Raw genomic sequence first — 17,556 nt, 5'->3', positions numbered from 1 at the left:
AGCGCATCAATATATTTCTAAGTGAACGTGGTGTTAGGCCCCCGGAACAAACAATTACCGGAAACGTAATATTCCCCCAAGCACATATTTTCTATGATTGCAAGGCAGTTGTACAATTAAAGAAAGGTAACTGGTTTAAATTGTGTGTGTGCGAATAGCACCTAAACAATGCCAGTTTGTTGAGCAATTATACTTCGCGACCAGATTATTAATATAAATAATTATGATGGACCCTCAATGTTACCAACTGAAGCTGCGAGATAAAATTGCATAGAGAACGGCTCTACTCGTGAAATATAAACGCGTGTGTGTCGTTGTAGATGCTATTTGTGGGATCATCTCAGCTACCACTGTTGGCTTTGGTATTGGTCGAATTCTAACCATAGCAATTATCATAGGTACAACAATCTAATTTAATGAGGGGGTGTATCGACAGCTATTGATGATAAACAATTAATATGGCTGAGTTCGTTATAGTGTTGTCGAAAATGGAAAACAATCGACGTCTCCATATATACAAAACCGTGGTATTAACAACCCTGATTACAGGCAATGAAAATCGAATAAATGTTTGTCAGCGCCTAACAACGATTGCATTGGGGCACCTCATGATACCTTCACTTATGGGCTATACTCGTATGGCTTCGGAATTTGGAATCACAATTATCACTCGTATGGTTTCGTAATCAAGTTGTATGATAATAGCGGTTCCTCTGGTTACCGGTCAAAGTTAAAGTCTTCCACCCCACATGGCCTTTTTATGGCGGGGCGCCTAGTGGCAACTTTGCCTGCACTCGCGTGTGATGTGAGGGCAACGTCATGGAATGGGGTAGATAGAAGCCCTGGCTGAGGAACAGTAACAAAATTCCAAATCTCTGTTATCATACTACTCTCCGACGAATACAAATCAGCTCTTTAGTAACACAGGAGTTGCTACCCTTTCGTTCATGAAATACCTCCGTATGATCACTATATTGTGAAAACATAACAACCATTTCAATTTATATTTTAACAACAATAAGTATGACAAAAACTACATATATTCTTATATTTATTTGAAACAATTATTACATGGTTAACAATTATGTCTTTAACATCATTTTAAGCTAAGAAAATGCACTTTCAGCCAGCTACTGCACCTTAAACTATCAACTATGAGGAGGCAACCCTTGATACAAGGGAAGGAACTTAAACAAAACACAAAACAGAATCGTATCCATATCTAAATGTAAGTAATGATGTTGTAATAATTAATACAATGGAAAAACCTGAGCTTTCTTCCCTTTCTTGTGAAGTGAAATGCTTCACAAATAAAGTTTATAATATTTGAAAGAAAACAAGATGTTTTTGAATAAATAAATAAAAGATTATACTAAGGTATAATAATTTTATTTGTATATATTATCTCAGACAATATGTAACTTTACACCAAATTTCAGAAAGGCTGTATGCAATACAGGGTTCCTAAAGAAGAGGGGGAAAAGGTATATAAAAAAATTAACTGTATTATTGTCGTGCTCTTGTTCGTGACTGCAGCAAAGCAAACAGCAAAGGACACAGAATAGTCACAGCAGAAACTAGCAGCAGTGGCTGAAGTCAACTGACCACAATGATAGTGATGATTATATTGATAATAGTACAAAGATTTTTGTTCCTTTCACAACATTAAAAGCTGACGTAGTAGTAAACCACCACCAAGAGAAACAGTAGTGCAAGAAGATTGGTTTGGTGTTTAACAGCGAAGCAACATATATAGGCAGGGCCAACACGGGGGGTTGGGGCAAGTCTGGGCCCGTTAGGGGGCTCGGGCCGAACAAAAAGTTTTAATTTTATAAAAGAAAAGTTTTGTTTGAACAAAAACTGGAAGAGGCCAGAGTATTTCTTACCCCAGGGCCCGCGATCGCTCTCTACGGCCCTGCATATAGTTCATTTAGTTCCGAGGCAATTGGGGTAAAGTGCCTTGCCCAGGGACACACCACGGTTTCTGACACGAGCTGATCCGACGGTATGATCTTAACTCGCATCCGTCTGGCAAGTAAACCACTTGGACACCACATCTCAACAGTGTTACAAGTAGATGAACAACAACAACAGAAGGAGGGATGTTGTAGTAATAGAAGTGAAACATTTAAGGGTGTTATGATGCGGTGATGAGTAGGGCAGTGGTGCGAGAATACAGACACAATCATACGTGGAGGTTTGATTCACTCTTTATCACGTCTAATTTATTATAGGTTCGTCAAACCTGGTGACTTTTTGTATTACTGCCAATTTTTCTAACATATGAGCACAAATTACATCGAATATATTTTTTTTTCTACAATAACAAATGGATTATATATATATATATATATATATATATATATATATATATATATATATATATATATATATATATATAGATAGATACATATATATACAGATACATACATATATATGTGTGTGTGTGTGTGTGTGTTTGTGTGTGGACATACAAATATACTATAACCTGAACTATAGTGTCATGTTTGGAAATAATAATGCTCACTGTATACTTTGAAAAAGTAAATAAAAAATAACTAAGATATGGTACGAGTGTCTATATAAACAATTATGAGATCTTCTTATGATTTTAGTTTACAAAAAACAAAAGCATGTTAATTCATTCTTATCCTAGTCATATGAAAAATGTTTTATCTTGAAAGCATCCCGACTGGACTAATGTAGTCTCAGCAAAACAACGTGTGTGAGGGTGGGGGCATACATGGTAATATCAAATAAAGAAACAGTAAAAACTTTGTCAATTGCATTAAAAAAAATATCGCATCCAATGACATAATAATGAAAAGTCTCGGTTACAAAAAAAATATTATTGAATGTTACAAGCATGTGCTAAAATGAGTTATAAAGTTCTGTCACTGAATTGCATAAACACATTGGTACATGAAACTTCTCATCCTTTGTAAATGCGTTCTCTTAAATTATTTAGGAGAGAAAACATCTCTTCTGTATATTGAAAGACTGCATGTGACAAATAAATAATAAATTGATATATATTTTTCTAGCTGAATGATGAAACTATTGTACGAGGTTATAAATGTATTCGGAGCAAATGGGGCGGGGAGGGGGGAGCAGTCGGCGCTAAAATCCCCATAAAAATAAGTGCGTTAACAACCGGAACGCTTCCTTGAGCAAGTTTTCTTTACAGTTAGATGGTTCAATTTATTCTCTGCAAACGCTTAAAATGCAGATGCTTCCGGGTCTCCATGGAGGTCCATCACACAGTTTCTCAACTACTTATTTAACCACCACCACCGCCCCCCAAAAAACGATATTTCTAGATCCACCGCTGGTACCGTGTAATTGTATGAGCGCTGGGATTATATTCATCAAAGAAGGTTGAACTTTCTACAATAGTGCAGCATGTCTATGTATATACGACGATTTTAAGTGTTTTAGCTTTTTCTTTTCTCTTTGTTTTGTATAAATGGGGTGGTGGTGGCGGAATAACATCTTCTGGTACTATGCAGCTTGTATTGTGCCGATGTGCTGCTACCCAACCCACCAAGCCCCTGTCACATATAAACTCTCTCTCTCTCTCTCTCTCTCTCTCTCTCTCTTTTCGGATCACTCCCTCTTTTATCCTGATGTATACAAGAAGAACAGCACAATTATCAAAATACTACTGAGTTATCAAAACAGAAAGTACTGGAACTTCAAGGGAAATTTGAGGCAGCTGTGGATTACCATGCTTCGTCAAAATTGTTTCAGTGCCAACTTTCCAATGGCCACATTTCTTACAGCATCGAAAAATGATCTCCAACTTATCGTGTCTCTTGTTGCAAATTTATCGACGAATCCGGCCTATAAATTAAATAACATTTGGTGTATTCGGAAAACTAGACATCATAAATATATTAACTTTAACTTTTCCTAAACAGAAATCAATAAGACACTCTTCTACGTAAAGTATCTACATGAGAACGTTCTCATCTAACATCTAACAATAATCTGAACAATTATTTTGACTTGTGTTGTCGAGCAAAGCGTATTGATGGGCTAAGATTTAAAACAATTGTGATACGTGTTGTTATTGTTACTGCCACCCATTAATTACTTTGACTCTCACCAACATTCTAATAATTATGGGAAAACATGTCCCGATCTCTGAAAATGTTATAGAAGGCAATAAGTACAAAATGGTGGGTTGAAACTCTACTTTGAATAGTTAGGGACTGATCGTGGTATCGTGGTATTTCTTTCTTTTTTCTCGGGGGGGGGGGGGCAGGGTTTTCTTTCGATCCAGATTTTTGCTTTTACACCTCGAGATAATTATTTTGCAACTAATAAAATGAATATATATGTTTGGCGAGGAGGTGGTTCCATCAATCAGCAAGATATTTGCGATCCAGAATTCTTTCTCAACACCCACCCCGACGACACCCACAAATGAATTAGTCGGTACCGAAGATTTTTCAAATGTAAAATGTTCATGATTTATAAAAATGTGGAGATTGGCTAGAATATGTAAACATAAATTATGCAACTTAGTAGATTTAAGTAATCACTGCCAAAGTTTCAAACAAAATATGATTTTCCCAAATAGAATTTCGTTGTGGTAATGCACAGTTTTAATAAAGGTATTATTTGAAAAAAAATTATGGGTTAAATATGTACCACGAGGCATATCTGTTGTTCATGGACAGGCATTAACCTAGATCTTTACTTTCAGAATAAATGCTCGAGCTACGATTCGATTGGATTCGATGGGATGGATGAATAAACACACACACACACACACACTGATACATACATACATACATACATACATAAATGTTTGGTCTGCTTACCCAATCACCATTTTTGTTCATCCATTCCAAAATATGCGTGCAGACAAATTCAGAAGTCCAGTCTATAACGTAATTAATCTGCGATGGATCATTTCTTTTACAGCATTCAACTGACATTATGCTGGCAAAAACTAGGATCGCTACAAATTTGCTCCAATGCATTCCTCCTTCGCAGATAGAAGAGCATGCAACGTGCACGTTCTTCTCGGTAATGTGCAAGTCATGGCATATTGTCAAAATATTTTGCAATCTCTGAGAGTCATGGTTACTGTATTCCTTGCATACTCTCAAGGCCGTTTCTATGACCCTCGGGTCTTTGACGCCTGTCTTAATGGGATACCCTGTCCATGGTGTATATCCATTCTCCACTAACCTGTCATTGATACATGCCAAAAGAACATCCTGAAATGAGGTACAGTTCTCCATATCCTTCTCGGTATAATAGGTCTATTCCCGCAGTATTGACGTGCACTTCAAAATTCTCATTTCGCTTGTTGCACAGTGGCTATATACACTCGGCGTGTTTATTTTTAGACGTAAAGATAAACAACTCATTGTCGATATATCCTTTCCAATTGTTTCACACGTATTTAAATTTTCCTTTTGGAAAACCTAGGTTTTATTAATTGGATATCGCATTTTATTCAAAACAAAAACTTCTGGAAAGATAGTGATGCATTCTTTGCGAACCAAAACAAAAAAAAAATGTTGGTAAACAAACATAAAGGTTACCTTAGCATGTGTGCTACACTGTAACAATTTAGTTAATACAACCTCAGATCTGAAGTTATAGATTAACAGATGTATATGATTTTTCTCTGTACGAATAACGAAAATGAGTTATAATCCGACCGCGTGTTACAAATCACACACATCTCACCTCTGTCCGCGCGGGTTCGAGTCTCGGGCTCGGCCAACGTGGATATGCAAGAAAGCTTGCCAGCAGCTTCCCGTGGGTTGGTGGTGCTTTCTGGGCTCTTCCTCCATTCACTATACTGCCGGCTATGTACAGTTTATCATGTGCTGAAAAATGTCGATAACCTAGCTTTACATTTTGCATGCACATGGGGCCTGACGTACACCGCACGTGGTAAACATCCCGATGTAATGTAATTAAGGCAGCCATATTGGTTATGTTCCAATCAATATAATCCCTCGAAAAAGAGTTATATACCACACATATCAGTAGCCCGGTGCTATCAAAGTTTCCATAAAGAAAGTATAGTTCTGATCGGCATTGTTAACAGAAAATTATAAAACATGTTTAATATGCATTATATCAACTGAGTTATTTGTTTGCTTACATTCCAATTGCTAGTCCTCTGTCGCTTCATCGTATATTGTTCTGTGTGTGTGTGTGTGTGTGTGTGTGTGTGTGTGTGTATGCGTGCGTGTATGTGTGTCTTCCGGTGTTTGAAATCGTAATTTTTAATACCTATCAAAAGTTAACGATAACTACGTTAATTTGCTCTGTATCGTAAGTATGCATTATATTTCTTTGTAAATGGTACATACATTGTTTCTACTTGCCACAGTGAGAAATACCTTTGGTGGAGGGTGCGTTCCCACTAGAGTGTGAGAAGGTTTGTTTGGGGTTATATTTTTGTATATTTTTAATGTAGCTTTAACAATTTGAATCATAACGCAACAATATCTGCAGTGTGGCAGTTTAAAGTCATGTCTAGCACTTGGGCAGCATGCCGCAGACATGTAGCATCATGTCCCACCCAGTCACATTATCCTGAAACCAGGTTGACCCGTCCTAAAACTAACTTATTAATGCTGAGCGCCAAGCGAGGCAGCTGCTAGTACCATTTTATAAGTATCTGATATGATTCGGCCGAGGTTCGAACCCGCGACCACCCACATTCGGGGGGGGGGGGAGACGTTCTAACTGTGTGAGGAGGTACTTCCCATAAAGCAGAAGGTATTGTTCATCGTGTTCGTGAGAAGAAAACCATTAATTATGTAAAAACACGGTTAATTACCTGTTATATGACAGGAATTAAAACAAGAAGTTAAAAACAAAATAAGAAAAATTGGGATGAGGCAGTTTAAGACGAAGTTTAAAGGTAAAAGTTCAAAAAAGGTATTGAAATAATTTGAGATGCTGCAGCGAGTTTCGAGCTCGCAACCTCTTATTTGGCAACCAAGACACACGGACAAATGTGGGTGATCTTGTAAGATGTATCAGACAATGCAAGCTTTAGACGGCGGCCCGGTTCTAGAGCAAGGCGAACGAGGCAACCGCCTTGGGCCCCGCGCTTTCAGGCAATGCATTTTTTTTTTTGTGCTTGGGGCCCCGCGCACAGCGCTTGCTGCCTTGGGCCGCGCATACTGCCTTGGGCCCCTCACATACTAGGGCCAGGCCTGTTAGAAGGTCGTTCCCTTCAAGATCTGTTGGATGTTACGACAGTCACTAAGCCTGAATGGTAAACAAAGTGTAGCGACGCATCGTCAGAGACAGTGAGCTTGACATGCATACATGAAGGCTTCCTCGTGTTTTTCTGCAATGGAATATATGGCGAGTCAATTAGGTCACGTGTAGGGAAAGAGTTTAGTTATATACATGGTGTTGGTATTTTAGAGACATTTCTTTAAAATATATTCAATATTCATTTGTTTTCTCTTTTGTATGACTTTGGGTCAATCAGTTTGTATAGCATATGAAGACCGATTATTACAAAATTCAAAACATTTCAGCCTGGGGATCATCATTATAAATTCCAATGTTTTGATTAAATACTAACCTTTACCCTTAAGGTCTATTAGACATGTAACTATTCTCCCATGGTGTGGTGCTATTAGTGTTGCGTGTGTTGTGTGCAATTTCCCTCCGTCCGGGTAACCCTGGGTCGTTGGTTAAAACGCTGGTTGTTTTATGTTACGAACCAGGGTACCAAGATGTATTTTATTTCTGTATTGTTGTTCGGGACGAGCTTGTCTAAGTCAAATTTCTTGTTACAGTCTATTGTCTGTGATTAAATAACCTTCCTGGGAGAGAAAGAAGAAAATAGAAGTACTAAACAAAAATAAAAATAAAGCTCGGAAAGTTTAAGTAAATGTGGCGTGTGTTGTTAATGAGTGCGTGTTTGGTATTTTTGTGTGTATGGTTAAGGTTATTAATTATTGTATTTTGTTGGTTCTTTATTTATTTTGTTATTTTTCGCCTCTTGTTTGAGTATTATCGTCTTCGATCTTGTTTCAAAAGACGGACTGAAATTATTCTCAAAGCGGACACGATGGAAAACATCATTAGTTCGATTTTGCATCATATGACTTTTGTTATTGATCTTGGTAGTCTAAAACGGATTGAAATCTGTCTCTCGCGTTGATGTGATGGAAACGCTTAGCTTCGTTTCATTTATCATCCCTGTTATTGTTACTCGGTTGGAATTTTCGTAGTCTGGGCTATTATACTGGAGTGCCAAGTCTTGCTTCCATGGTCTTGTTATTAGTACCAATTGTGGGCACCATTTATCTATCTTCTTGTTGCAGAGCTAGATGTTAAAGTTGGATTGAAAATATTCCTGGCGCGGACGTGACGGAAAGCAGTAGTATTACTGTTTAGCATTGTGTATCTAAGACGGATTAAAAAAACATTCGCGCTGACGTGATGGAAAACATGGAATTTTGGATTTATGCTTTTCATATATATTGGTGATAATCTTGCATAGCATTATAGCAATGCTCACCTGAAAAGAAATACTGTGTATTAGTAGAAAGAGCAGAAAAAAGATATTTATTCTGCCAATCCAGTCTTTTTCTGGAAATTAAAGTATCTATGATTATCACCCTATAGATCTTGATTCTGCAAATCGCGTCTTTTCTGCAAGAAAAAGATTCTTGATTTTCGCCCTGAAAAAGTATAATTGTTCCTTGTGTAACTCTGTCAATATGTGTTTTACTGAATTATATGTAATTATGATTTTTATATGGATTTCTTTTTATATACAGTTTTATTTTATACCATATAACAGGTTCAGTCAGCACCCTGCAAAACCTATTTCCTTAAGGGGAGAGATTTAACTACTCTGGCAACCAGTCAAGTCTGAAAAAAAGGCGGAGAACGACTTGTATGTTTAACACATTTTGACCTTTAATTGAGTGCACCACTGCAGTGCGTGCTGTCAACATAACCTGGAACGATTTCTAACGTCTTTAATATTAATGCGGAAATCTGTTACTGTTAAATTCCGATTCAGTTGTTTTACTCGAAGTTTCTTCGTTGCGTATTGCATGTACTGCGGGTGCATTCAGCATCTTATACTACTTAGTGAATGTGTTTTAGTTTATATCCCTTATTTTAAAAACGTTCAGGTATCACGTTACATCAAGGTAAACCACCCACGGTTTAACAGAACTATTCAAGCCATCTTAGCAGAGGCCTTACAGTAACTGTCATATATATGATTCAGAAACTCTTCTATCCATTTAGACTTATTGTGAACTTAGCTTACATGGAGAAAAGTTTAGTTTCATGGTGACGGATGCTTTGCATAGGTTTACCCTAATCAGAACTGTACTGTACTTACAATGCATCCAATGAATGGTAATTGTTTCTGTTTGCAAAATTCATATACACTGTTGTAGTGGTGCAAAATTTACTAGAGATAATTTCGCAGTACATTATGTCGTGGTCAGCGTGACACGTAATCATTAAGATTGGAGCATGGGCTAGGCTCCCATTGACTTGACAGCTCTTGATGGTTAGTCTCTCTTGTTTGGGGTATGAATTGAAGTTTAATTAGAGTCCATCCGATAACGGCCAGACAGATGGAAGAGACCAATGTTAGAGTAAGGTCAAATACTTGGAAATGGCGCTGGAGTTTGAGAAATCTTGTGCCATTTGAAACGAGTGTCATAAAATGACATTTTCCAGAATAGTTATTAATAACGGCAGTCTGGAGAGGGTTATTCTGACTTCGATGGGAGTGTTAAAATCTTTTGGCTGTTAGAGAAAGTAAACCTGATTGGCTAAGCTAAAAGGGGGGGGGGGGTCCCAGACGGACTTCAAGGTTTTAAGAAATTCCCCACGCGAAATTAGTCAGTCTAAGTTCTAAGGAGAATAAGAATTTTAGCTCCGGGAAATAAGTATTTCTCGTTAGACTGTTATAAGGGGCGTGTTTTGGAAAGCTGAGGACTAAAATAGAGGGATTCAGCTGCATATTAAGAAGGAGTATCAATAAAACACAAGGTTAGCCTCAATCACATAAAGTATGCAGTGATGTAAGTTTGTAATTGTTTGTTGATGAATTTATTCATTTTAAATTCATACATCAATTTTTCCGTGATTTCGGAAGCTAAGAGTTCGCGTGCCTTTGTCTCAAATTTTAAATGACTCGTGTGTTATATGAATGTGTTCGGATTTAGTGGTTTGTATGTAATTGGAATCAAGAATCCTAAAAATCTCGTGCATTTCTCTGAATCTGAAATGATTTGTATCATGTATGCTGAAAATGATTTTTATATGGCTGGAACTATAGGTAAATGACTCGCCAATTAACAAAGGAACATAGTTAGGACAAGGACTATGTCCATTAATTCGTTTGTGCAATTAAGTTGTGAATTCTTTTCCAACGACAATCGATAGTGTGGCATTAGGAATGTATACCGACTTACATAGTCAGCTGGTATTTTATAGCCACAGAGTGATGTGATGGTTTATATGAGAGATCTAATTAGCTGGAGAATGCAGTAGGAATGCGAAGAGCGGCTAAAAAGACATAAATTCACGATAATAGTTTACGAGTATGTTTTAGATTGCGAACTGACCATATCTTAGTTCTGTTGAATAACGATTGACCATATCTGACGCAAAATAGTGGGAATATTGTTTGATCCCAGGAGAAGATAAAACCTGACACGAATATAGCTTGGTTATTTTATTTGAAGGAAATAACTCCATACCTGTATTGCACAGTGCAAACGCTGACCTACACCAACAGTGATTTGGAAAAGACGGGAAGCAACCAGGTGATGCTGACATGCTTGCAATTTCAGTTCGATCAGTCACTCGATTATATGATGAAATTTGTTTTATCGGTGTAATTACATAGAGCGGCTACTTGTATTTCTTATAAATTTTGTAACTATTTCTAAGAGAAAGTGAAGCATTCAAATGTCATGTTCAATTTCATTTTTCTTTTTCTTGTAACTGATTGAATTCTTATATTTTGAATTCTAGGGCTCATGTTGTTCTATTCCATATCTCTGCTCAGATATCTGTTATTCCATCCATTATTCTCATATTTTATTTTATTGTTTACTCGATCCGATCAGTACCACATTGGTCGATCATCTGCCATATAACGATAACCAAAGTACCATAAAGTGTGGGGGATCTCAACTCGTCTTCCATTTCTGACAATTGTGTTCTTAGAATGAGTAAAATGGTGGTTTGTCTTAATGTTTGTATTTAAAGAAGTGTTGCTATCCGGTATTATAATATATATTATAATCTCAGAATCTTTTAAAATTATCATCTGAAGAGAAAATGTCACATTTTGTTGATGCAAACTTCAGTTGAATTATAATACCTAGTAAGCGCAGGGACTCGGCTGTCACAAAATACCATACATTCGCCAACTGACAGTTTCACACACACAAATAAAAAAAATAAATAAACTGTAAACGCTTTATTTTTCTAATTGTGAAACTTATAATAATAATAATGATCATAATATTCAGCTGCAGTGTCCATAGGTTGCTATTTGCAGTTTTCTTTTCCCATTCACTCCTTGTATAACTCATAATCATTCTTTCGATGGTCTTGACAACTGAATCGAAAGTATATTTTATTAAAAGCCGGAAGACAATTGTAATATCATATAATTAGGGTAGTTTGAAAATTATGTTTCAGCTAGAGGTTCTGTTCTTTCTTAACTGTAATTAAAGTATAATTGATATTGAAAATTAAAATTAAAAATATAAAACGAAATTGTTTTCTATAAAATAAATATGTGAAATTATTAACTGTAGCATTAAGTTCAGATATACGTAAATTTGTTTTATGTTGCTCCTATCGTGAAAGGTTATTTCATGGCAGGTGTACTCAACGAAGGAATTTTCTCCTAAGTATCGATCGTATTTGAAAGCTATAAGTATCAATCACGGTCACAATGTTTAAATTCGTGATAAAAATTAACATCACTTATATCCGCATGTATCTTTTTAAAATGTGTGGATTATGTCCCCTGTCTGTCCGTCAGTTGTAAGCCCCCCCCCCCCCCTTTACATACCTCCATTAGTAATGCAATGTATTTCCTACACCATAAAGACACAGACTGGAAACTTTGAGATATGATTACTTAAGAAAGAGAGTTGCTCTCGAGTCATCACATTAAAATTGTTGAGATCCCCAGCTAATACCCATATAAAGGTTTGAAAGGCACGGAAAGACAAAATTAGACATATATACAGGATAGACCCTGGGTTGTGCCCCTGTGATTGGGATCTTGACCATGGGTCATACCTTGGAAACTTTTAGGATCGGTTAATTAACACAAGTAGTAAGGTGGGATACCCTAGGGACAATGGGAATTAGCATTAAAAACACCCCTGGGACAATCTGGGGACAATGGAAATTTAACATGGAGAAAGATCGTGGGACAATCTGGGGACAAGGGGAATTAGCATTACATGGGAATAGAGTTTGGGACTGTCTAGGGACAAGGGAAAATTGAACATGGGGGAATAAAGTGTGGGTCTGTCTAGGGACAAGGGGATTTGAATATGGGACATTTTTTTTTTAAATTTTTTTTAATTTAAATTTAAATTTAAAAAAGGGGTAGGCAATTGAAAGGCTATCTCTTTTCATTAACATAAAGGGCACCGCATTGGTCTTCTTCTTGTCCTTAGGCTACGTCTCACTGTTGGCCCGTAAATCAGGACTCTTTTGAGGCATCCTTGCCTCTCCACGTAAATCCTACGTATCCACAGACTGGTGTTTGTCCTGTGGTCAACGGTCCACTTGGATCGGACATACATGAGCATGTCCGTCCTGAACATCATGGAAGACACAAGCGTAGAAGATTGCACATCGGTCCACATCTTGAAGCGACGAGAACAGGTGAATCAATGCAGTGAACTGCGCTTATTTATAGGTAGAGGAAGGATTGAAACGGATTGAGTTCATTCACCAATCCGAACACGCGTTACAAAATTCAGTCAGCTCGCATCCAATCCGAAGAGAGCAGTCTGTGACGTCACGTGGTCTATATAGATTCGCTAGCGCTTGTGTGCAGTCAATCTATGCGACAGTGATTCAACATGACGGAAACTCAGAAAACGATCCATTGGGGTGCAGCAGCAGGGGAGACTGCCCAAGGGAACCCGGACTTACTTTCAGAAGAGGTGAATTGGGATATTGTGGATTTTCTCTCCTCGCAAGAATTTGTTCCGGAACCTTCGTTACCTTCTTCATTACCGCAAGTGGAGAATTTTAGACAGAGACAGAAAGAAGAATTGGAGAAATTTATACAACGACAAAAGGAAGCGGAACAAGCTTTTCTCCTACAGTAACAGCAGCAAGAAGAAGAGGTAAGAAAAACACAACAGCAACAACAGCAAGAAGAAGTAGCAGCAAAGACACAGGAGGGTGAAAATCAAACGGTCACGGTACTGTTGGACATTTTAGCGGAGTTAAGAAGTCTGAAACAAATGTATCAGACTTCTTTATTACGACCGAAGAGAATACGACCTTCCCGAGCTAAACACGTCAACCCTGTGACTAAGCCTACCGTACCACCCTTAGTGATTTCAACCCAATCATCATCATCAACATTACGCAGTCCAGAAGTAGGCCTTGGCCGTGGCAAAGGCATAAGGCAGTTAAAGTTGATTGCTTAAACTCACCCCTACACCGAAATAAAAAGGCCCTTTTCAGGGCCACCCACATTTCTCGAAAAGAGATAGCCCTTCAGTTTTGCCAATAACTCAAAAAAAAAAAATAACCCACCCATTTTACCCTTATAGTACGTGTCTTTTTGTATGAGTGCGTGAGTGTAGCTTCTTATTTTAAAATCAAAACTCAAAGACACTTACCTTATATCATTAATTTATTCTTTTCTCCATTGTTACAATCCAATTCACAATTCACAACAAAACACTTTAATTAAAAGTTCATTAACTTCTTCTGTTTCCTTGTTTAGTCTCTCTCTTTTTTGAATTTTTTCACCGTCACACTCTTTTCCTCTTCCTCCTCCTCCTCGCTTTCTTCCCTTCTTCTTTTTTTCTCCTGTTTATTTTCCTTCACCAGTCTTCTTTCTTCCTCAGAATAATCCCTCTCTTCTTCTGAAGAATCCCTCTCTTCCTCTGAAGAATCCCTCTCTTCTTCTGAAGAATTCCTCTTTTCTTCTGATTCCTCTTGTTTCTTTTTTGGGCAATCTGGAGACCAATGTCCTTTTTCTTTACAATAATAACAGGTATCTTGACTTTTGTCTTTTTTAGCCCCTGTTTTCTTTCTTTTTTGACGGTCTGGACACTCTGAAGACCAATGCCCTTTCTTCTGACAGATATAGCAAGTATCTTGACTTTTATCTCGAAAGGAAGGAGAGTAGTCCGTGGGCTGGTGTGAAGAGAATTTTCTAATGACCCCTCGCAAAGCTCTGACGAAACGTTCGATTTGGTTAGTCTCTTCCATCGTTGTGCTCGGCTTGAGAGTGAAATGAATAGTGAAAAGGACAAGACACACTCCCTTTTTATATACGCTGGTCTGCCATGACTATAAATTAGTCTATGGTGTTTAAACTTGAGTCATTTGATGTTTTGCACTCAAGATGAAACGATCCTATTCATTCGAGAAGAAAGAAGAAGAAAGTAAGAGGTAGAAACGTGATCTATCGCCTCGAACCAGGGCTGAAATCTTGGCACAAATTCATGCCAGTGATTTTGAAGAGGACATCTGTGAACCGGAATTTGAAACCTCTAAACCAAGTTCACCACCCTTAGTCAACCCTGAAAAATACTATTCCATTCGAGAGACGGAAAAGCGCTCCTCTAGAAAATTTAGAACCACGGCTTACACCTACACGGTGAAGTTTAAAGATTTCAAGACCGACGTACCCTTGGAGAAAGCAGAAGGGTTTATCACCGAGATGTGGGATTCTTTGCTCACCACACTCAAGCGACAATGTCAACCCAAAGAAGACGATCGCTTGACACTATCCATAGATCACGACGGTTTGAAATCCCCTGTTTGGATCGAGTTTAGCAGACCCGCAGAATTGACTGCTTCCAAAGTCATGGACAAGATTCAACACGTACAACAATCCAATGACCAGTTTGACATCACCGATGGTAAAGCCACACTGAAAATGGCCCACGTCTCTCTTCCTCAAGGGACTGGACGCAAAAAGATGTTATTGGTGGACGACCCTCGCAACACCAAAACAAGTCTCGTCCGAATTAACAACCCTCAAGACCAGATGTGTTTAGCTCGAGCCATCGTGGTGGGACGAACCTATGCCAACAAGAACGACACGGTAGAATGGAAAAGAACCTGGGAGAACATTCGAAAATCGAACCGAACCAAACAACGAAACGAAGCAGAACTCCTGTTGCAACAAGCTGGCCTGTCCAAAGACACACCCTGTGGCATTCCTGAGATGCAAAAATTGCAAGATGCCCTAGCTCCACGCTACACCTTGAAAGTGAGCCCTCAAGAAATGCGCGGGCCCCTGTTGTTTCGAGGCCAAGATTTTAAGGATGGAAAATACATTCACGTTTATCATCACGATGAACATTTCGATACCATTACCAGTATCACTGCATTCCTGGGATACGGTTATTATTGTGAGAAATGTGATTATGGTTATAATAATCGAGAGCAACACAAGCATTGTGGATGGAAATGCCCAGGATGTTTGGCCTCTCCACCCTGTCTGAGCGAAGAACCAGTGCCTTGTTCAACTTGTCTGCGCACGTTTGTCAGCCCTACCTGTTACCAACAACACTTGAAAACACAAGGTTCACAGAAGAAATGTGCTTGTCAACTCCTGAGATTGTGCCCTACGTGTAGACAAGGCATACGTACCAACAGTACCAAGGCACACGTATGTCGAGGAAAGAAAAAATGTCACATTTGTCACCACATCGTGGACTTGGAACACCAATGCTACGTGCAAAAATACCAACCCCCACCAGAGAAAGAGGACGGTCACAAGAAGAAAGGCAATTTCATCTTTTTCGATTTCGAATGCATGCAAGAGACTGGCATTCACATTCCTAATTTTTGCGTGGCTCATCGAGCGTGCGAGAAGTGCATTCAAGAACCTATCTTCAGTCATTGCCCTCACTGCAGCAAGATTCCTGGAGGGCGTGAAAAAATCTTTCGGGGACCGAACACGTTAGCCGATTTTGCCCAATGGGTTTTAGACCCCATCGACAAGACGTGGAGCCAAGAGGACATCGAACGTTACGGAGATTGTCATCGTCATGCCACGGTGATGGCTCACAATTTCTCCGGATACGATGGACAGTTTCTTTTGAGGTACTATACGGAACAAGACACCGAACGTCCTAAAGTGACTTTGAACGGAGCCAAAATCATTTTCATCCAAGTGGGACAAGTACAGTTTAAAGATTCGATGAGCTATTTGGCCATGCCTTTGAGTCGAATGCCTAAAACGTTTGGAATGACAGAAATGGCTAAAGGGTACTTTCCACACTTTTTCAATACGGAAGCCAATCAACACGCCGTTCTACCCCATTTACCTGAGGCTCACTATTACGACCCCGACAACATGCGTACCGAACAACAAGAAGCTTTCTACGCTTGGTACCAGGCTCACGCCTCGGACCCCTTCGACTTTCAGGAAGAAATGTTAAAGTATTGTCGTTCCGACGTGGACATTTTACGACGTTACTGTGGAAAATTTCGAGAACTGTTCATGGAACACGGAGGGGTCGATCCTTTGAAAGAAGCTTGCACCATTGCCAAAGCGTGTTCCTTAGTGTACCGCCAACGATTCATGCCTGAAAACACCGTGGCTGTCATTAGTCCTCAAACGACCAACTATGTCAAGCGTCAATACTCGGTCAAAGCCCTACGTTGGTTACATTACTTGTGCGACAAAGAAGATAAATGGATTCAGCATCCCGCAACGGAGGAGGCGAAAAGAGCATCGGAACGTATTCGGTCGATGGCTGGGACTTAGAAAACCCAAAGATCGTGTACGAGTTTAACGGTTGCTTATTTCACGGATGTCCCGTCTGCTACCCTGACCGTGACACTAAAAATCAGTTTTTACAACGGACCATGGAAGACCTGTTCCAGGACACTTGTCAGCGACGCCTAAAGTTGGAACAGGAAGGATACCAAGTGGTGGAAATGTGGGAACACGAGTACGATCACCGTATGAAAACCGATCCCGAGTTTAAACGCCTCGTGGAAAGTTACCAGTTCATGGACCCGCTGAACCCGAGGGATAGTTTGTACGGAGGAAGGACCAATGCCACCTGTTTGCTGTACCAAGCCGACGAAGAGAAAGGAGAAGAAATCAAATACTTGGACGTGTGTTCGCTGTATCCCTACGTGTGCAAATATTGTCGCTTTCCTGTAGGGCACCCGCAATTGTTAACGGAACACATCGACCTGAAAAACATTCGACAATACGAAGGCTTGATCAAGTGCAAAGTTTTGCCTCCCACGAACCTATACCATCCCGTCTTACCTCACCATTGTCAAGGCAAACTGATGTTTCCCTTGTGCCGTACTTGTGCCGAA

The 17,556-nt window shown here is 39.0% G+C and overlaps 2 protein-coding genes across 2 annotated transcripts in view; both read right to left on the bottom strand.

Annotated features, from left to right (window-relative positions):
• The window catches only part of LOC149779640 (apoptosis regulator R11-like), a 104,663-nt gene extending 98,819 nt beyond the window's left edge, over window positions 1-5,844 (bottom strand). Inside the window, exon 1 of the mRNA XM_089940450.1 lies at window positions 4,830-5,844. Within this exon, the coding sequence (XP_089796576.1) occupies window positions 4,830-5,255 (426 nt within the window). The 5' untranslated portion in view covers window positions 5,256-5,844. The remainder of the gene's footprint in view (window positions 1-4,829) is intronic.
• Window positions 1-17,556, bottom strand: part of LOC149779639 (apoptosis regulator Bcl-2-like) — an 88,320-nt gene that overhangs the window by 5,707 nt on the left and 65,057 nt on the right. The window lies entirely within an intron of this gene.

This window comes from Sinohyriopsis cumingii, chromosome 17, assembly GCF_028554795.1.
Source record: "Sinohyriopsis cumingii isolate HCF-2022 chromosome 17, ASM2855479v2, whole genome shotgun sequence".
NCBI lineage: Eukaryota > Metazoa > Mollusca > Bivalvia > Unionida > Unionidae > Sinohyriopsis > Sinohyriopsis cumingii.
The sequence above is the reverse complement of the archived record's forward strand: the minus strand, read 5'-3'. Positions and strand labels throughout refer to the sequence as shown.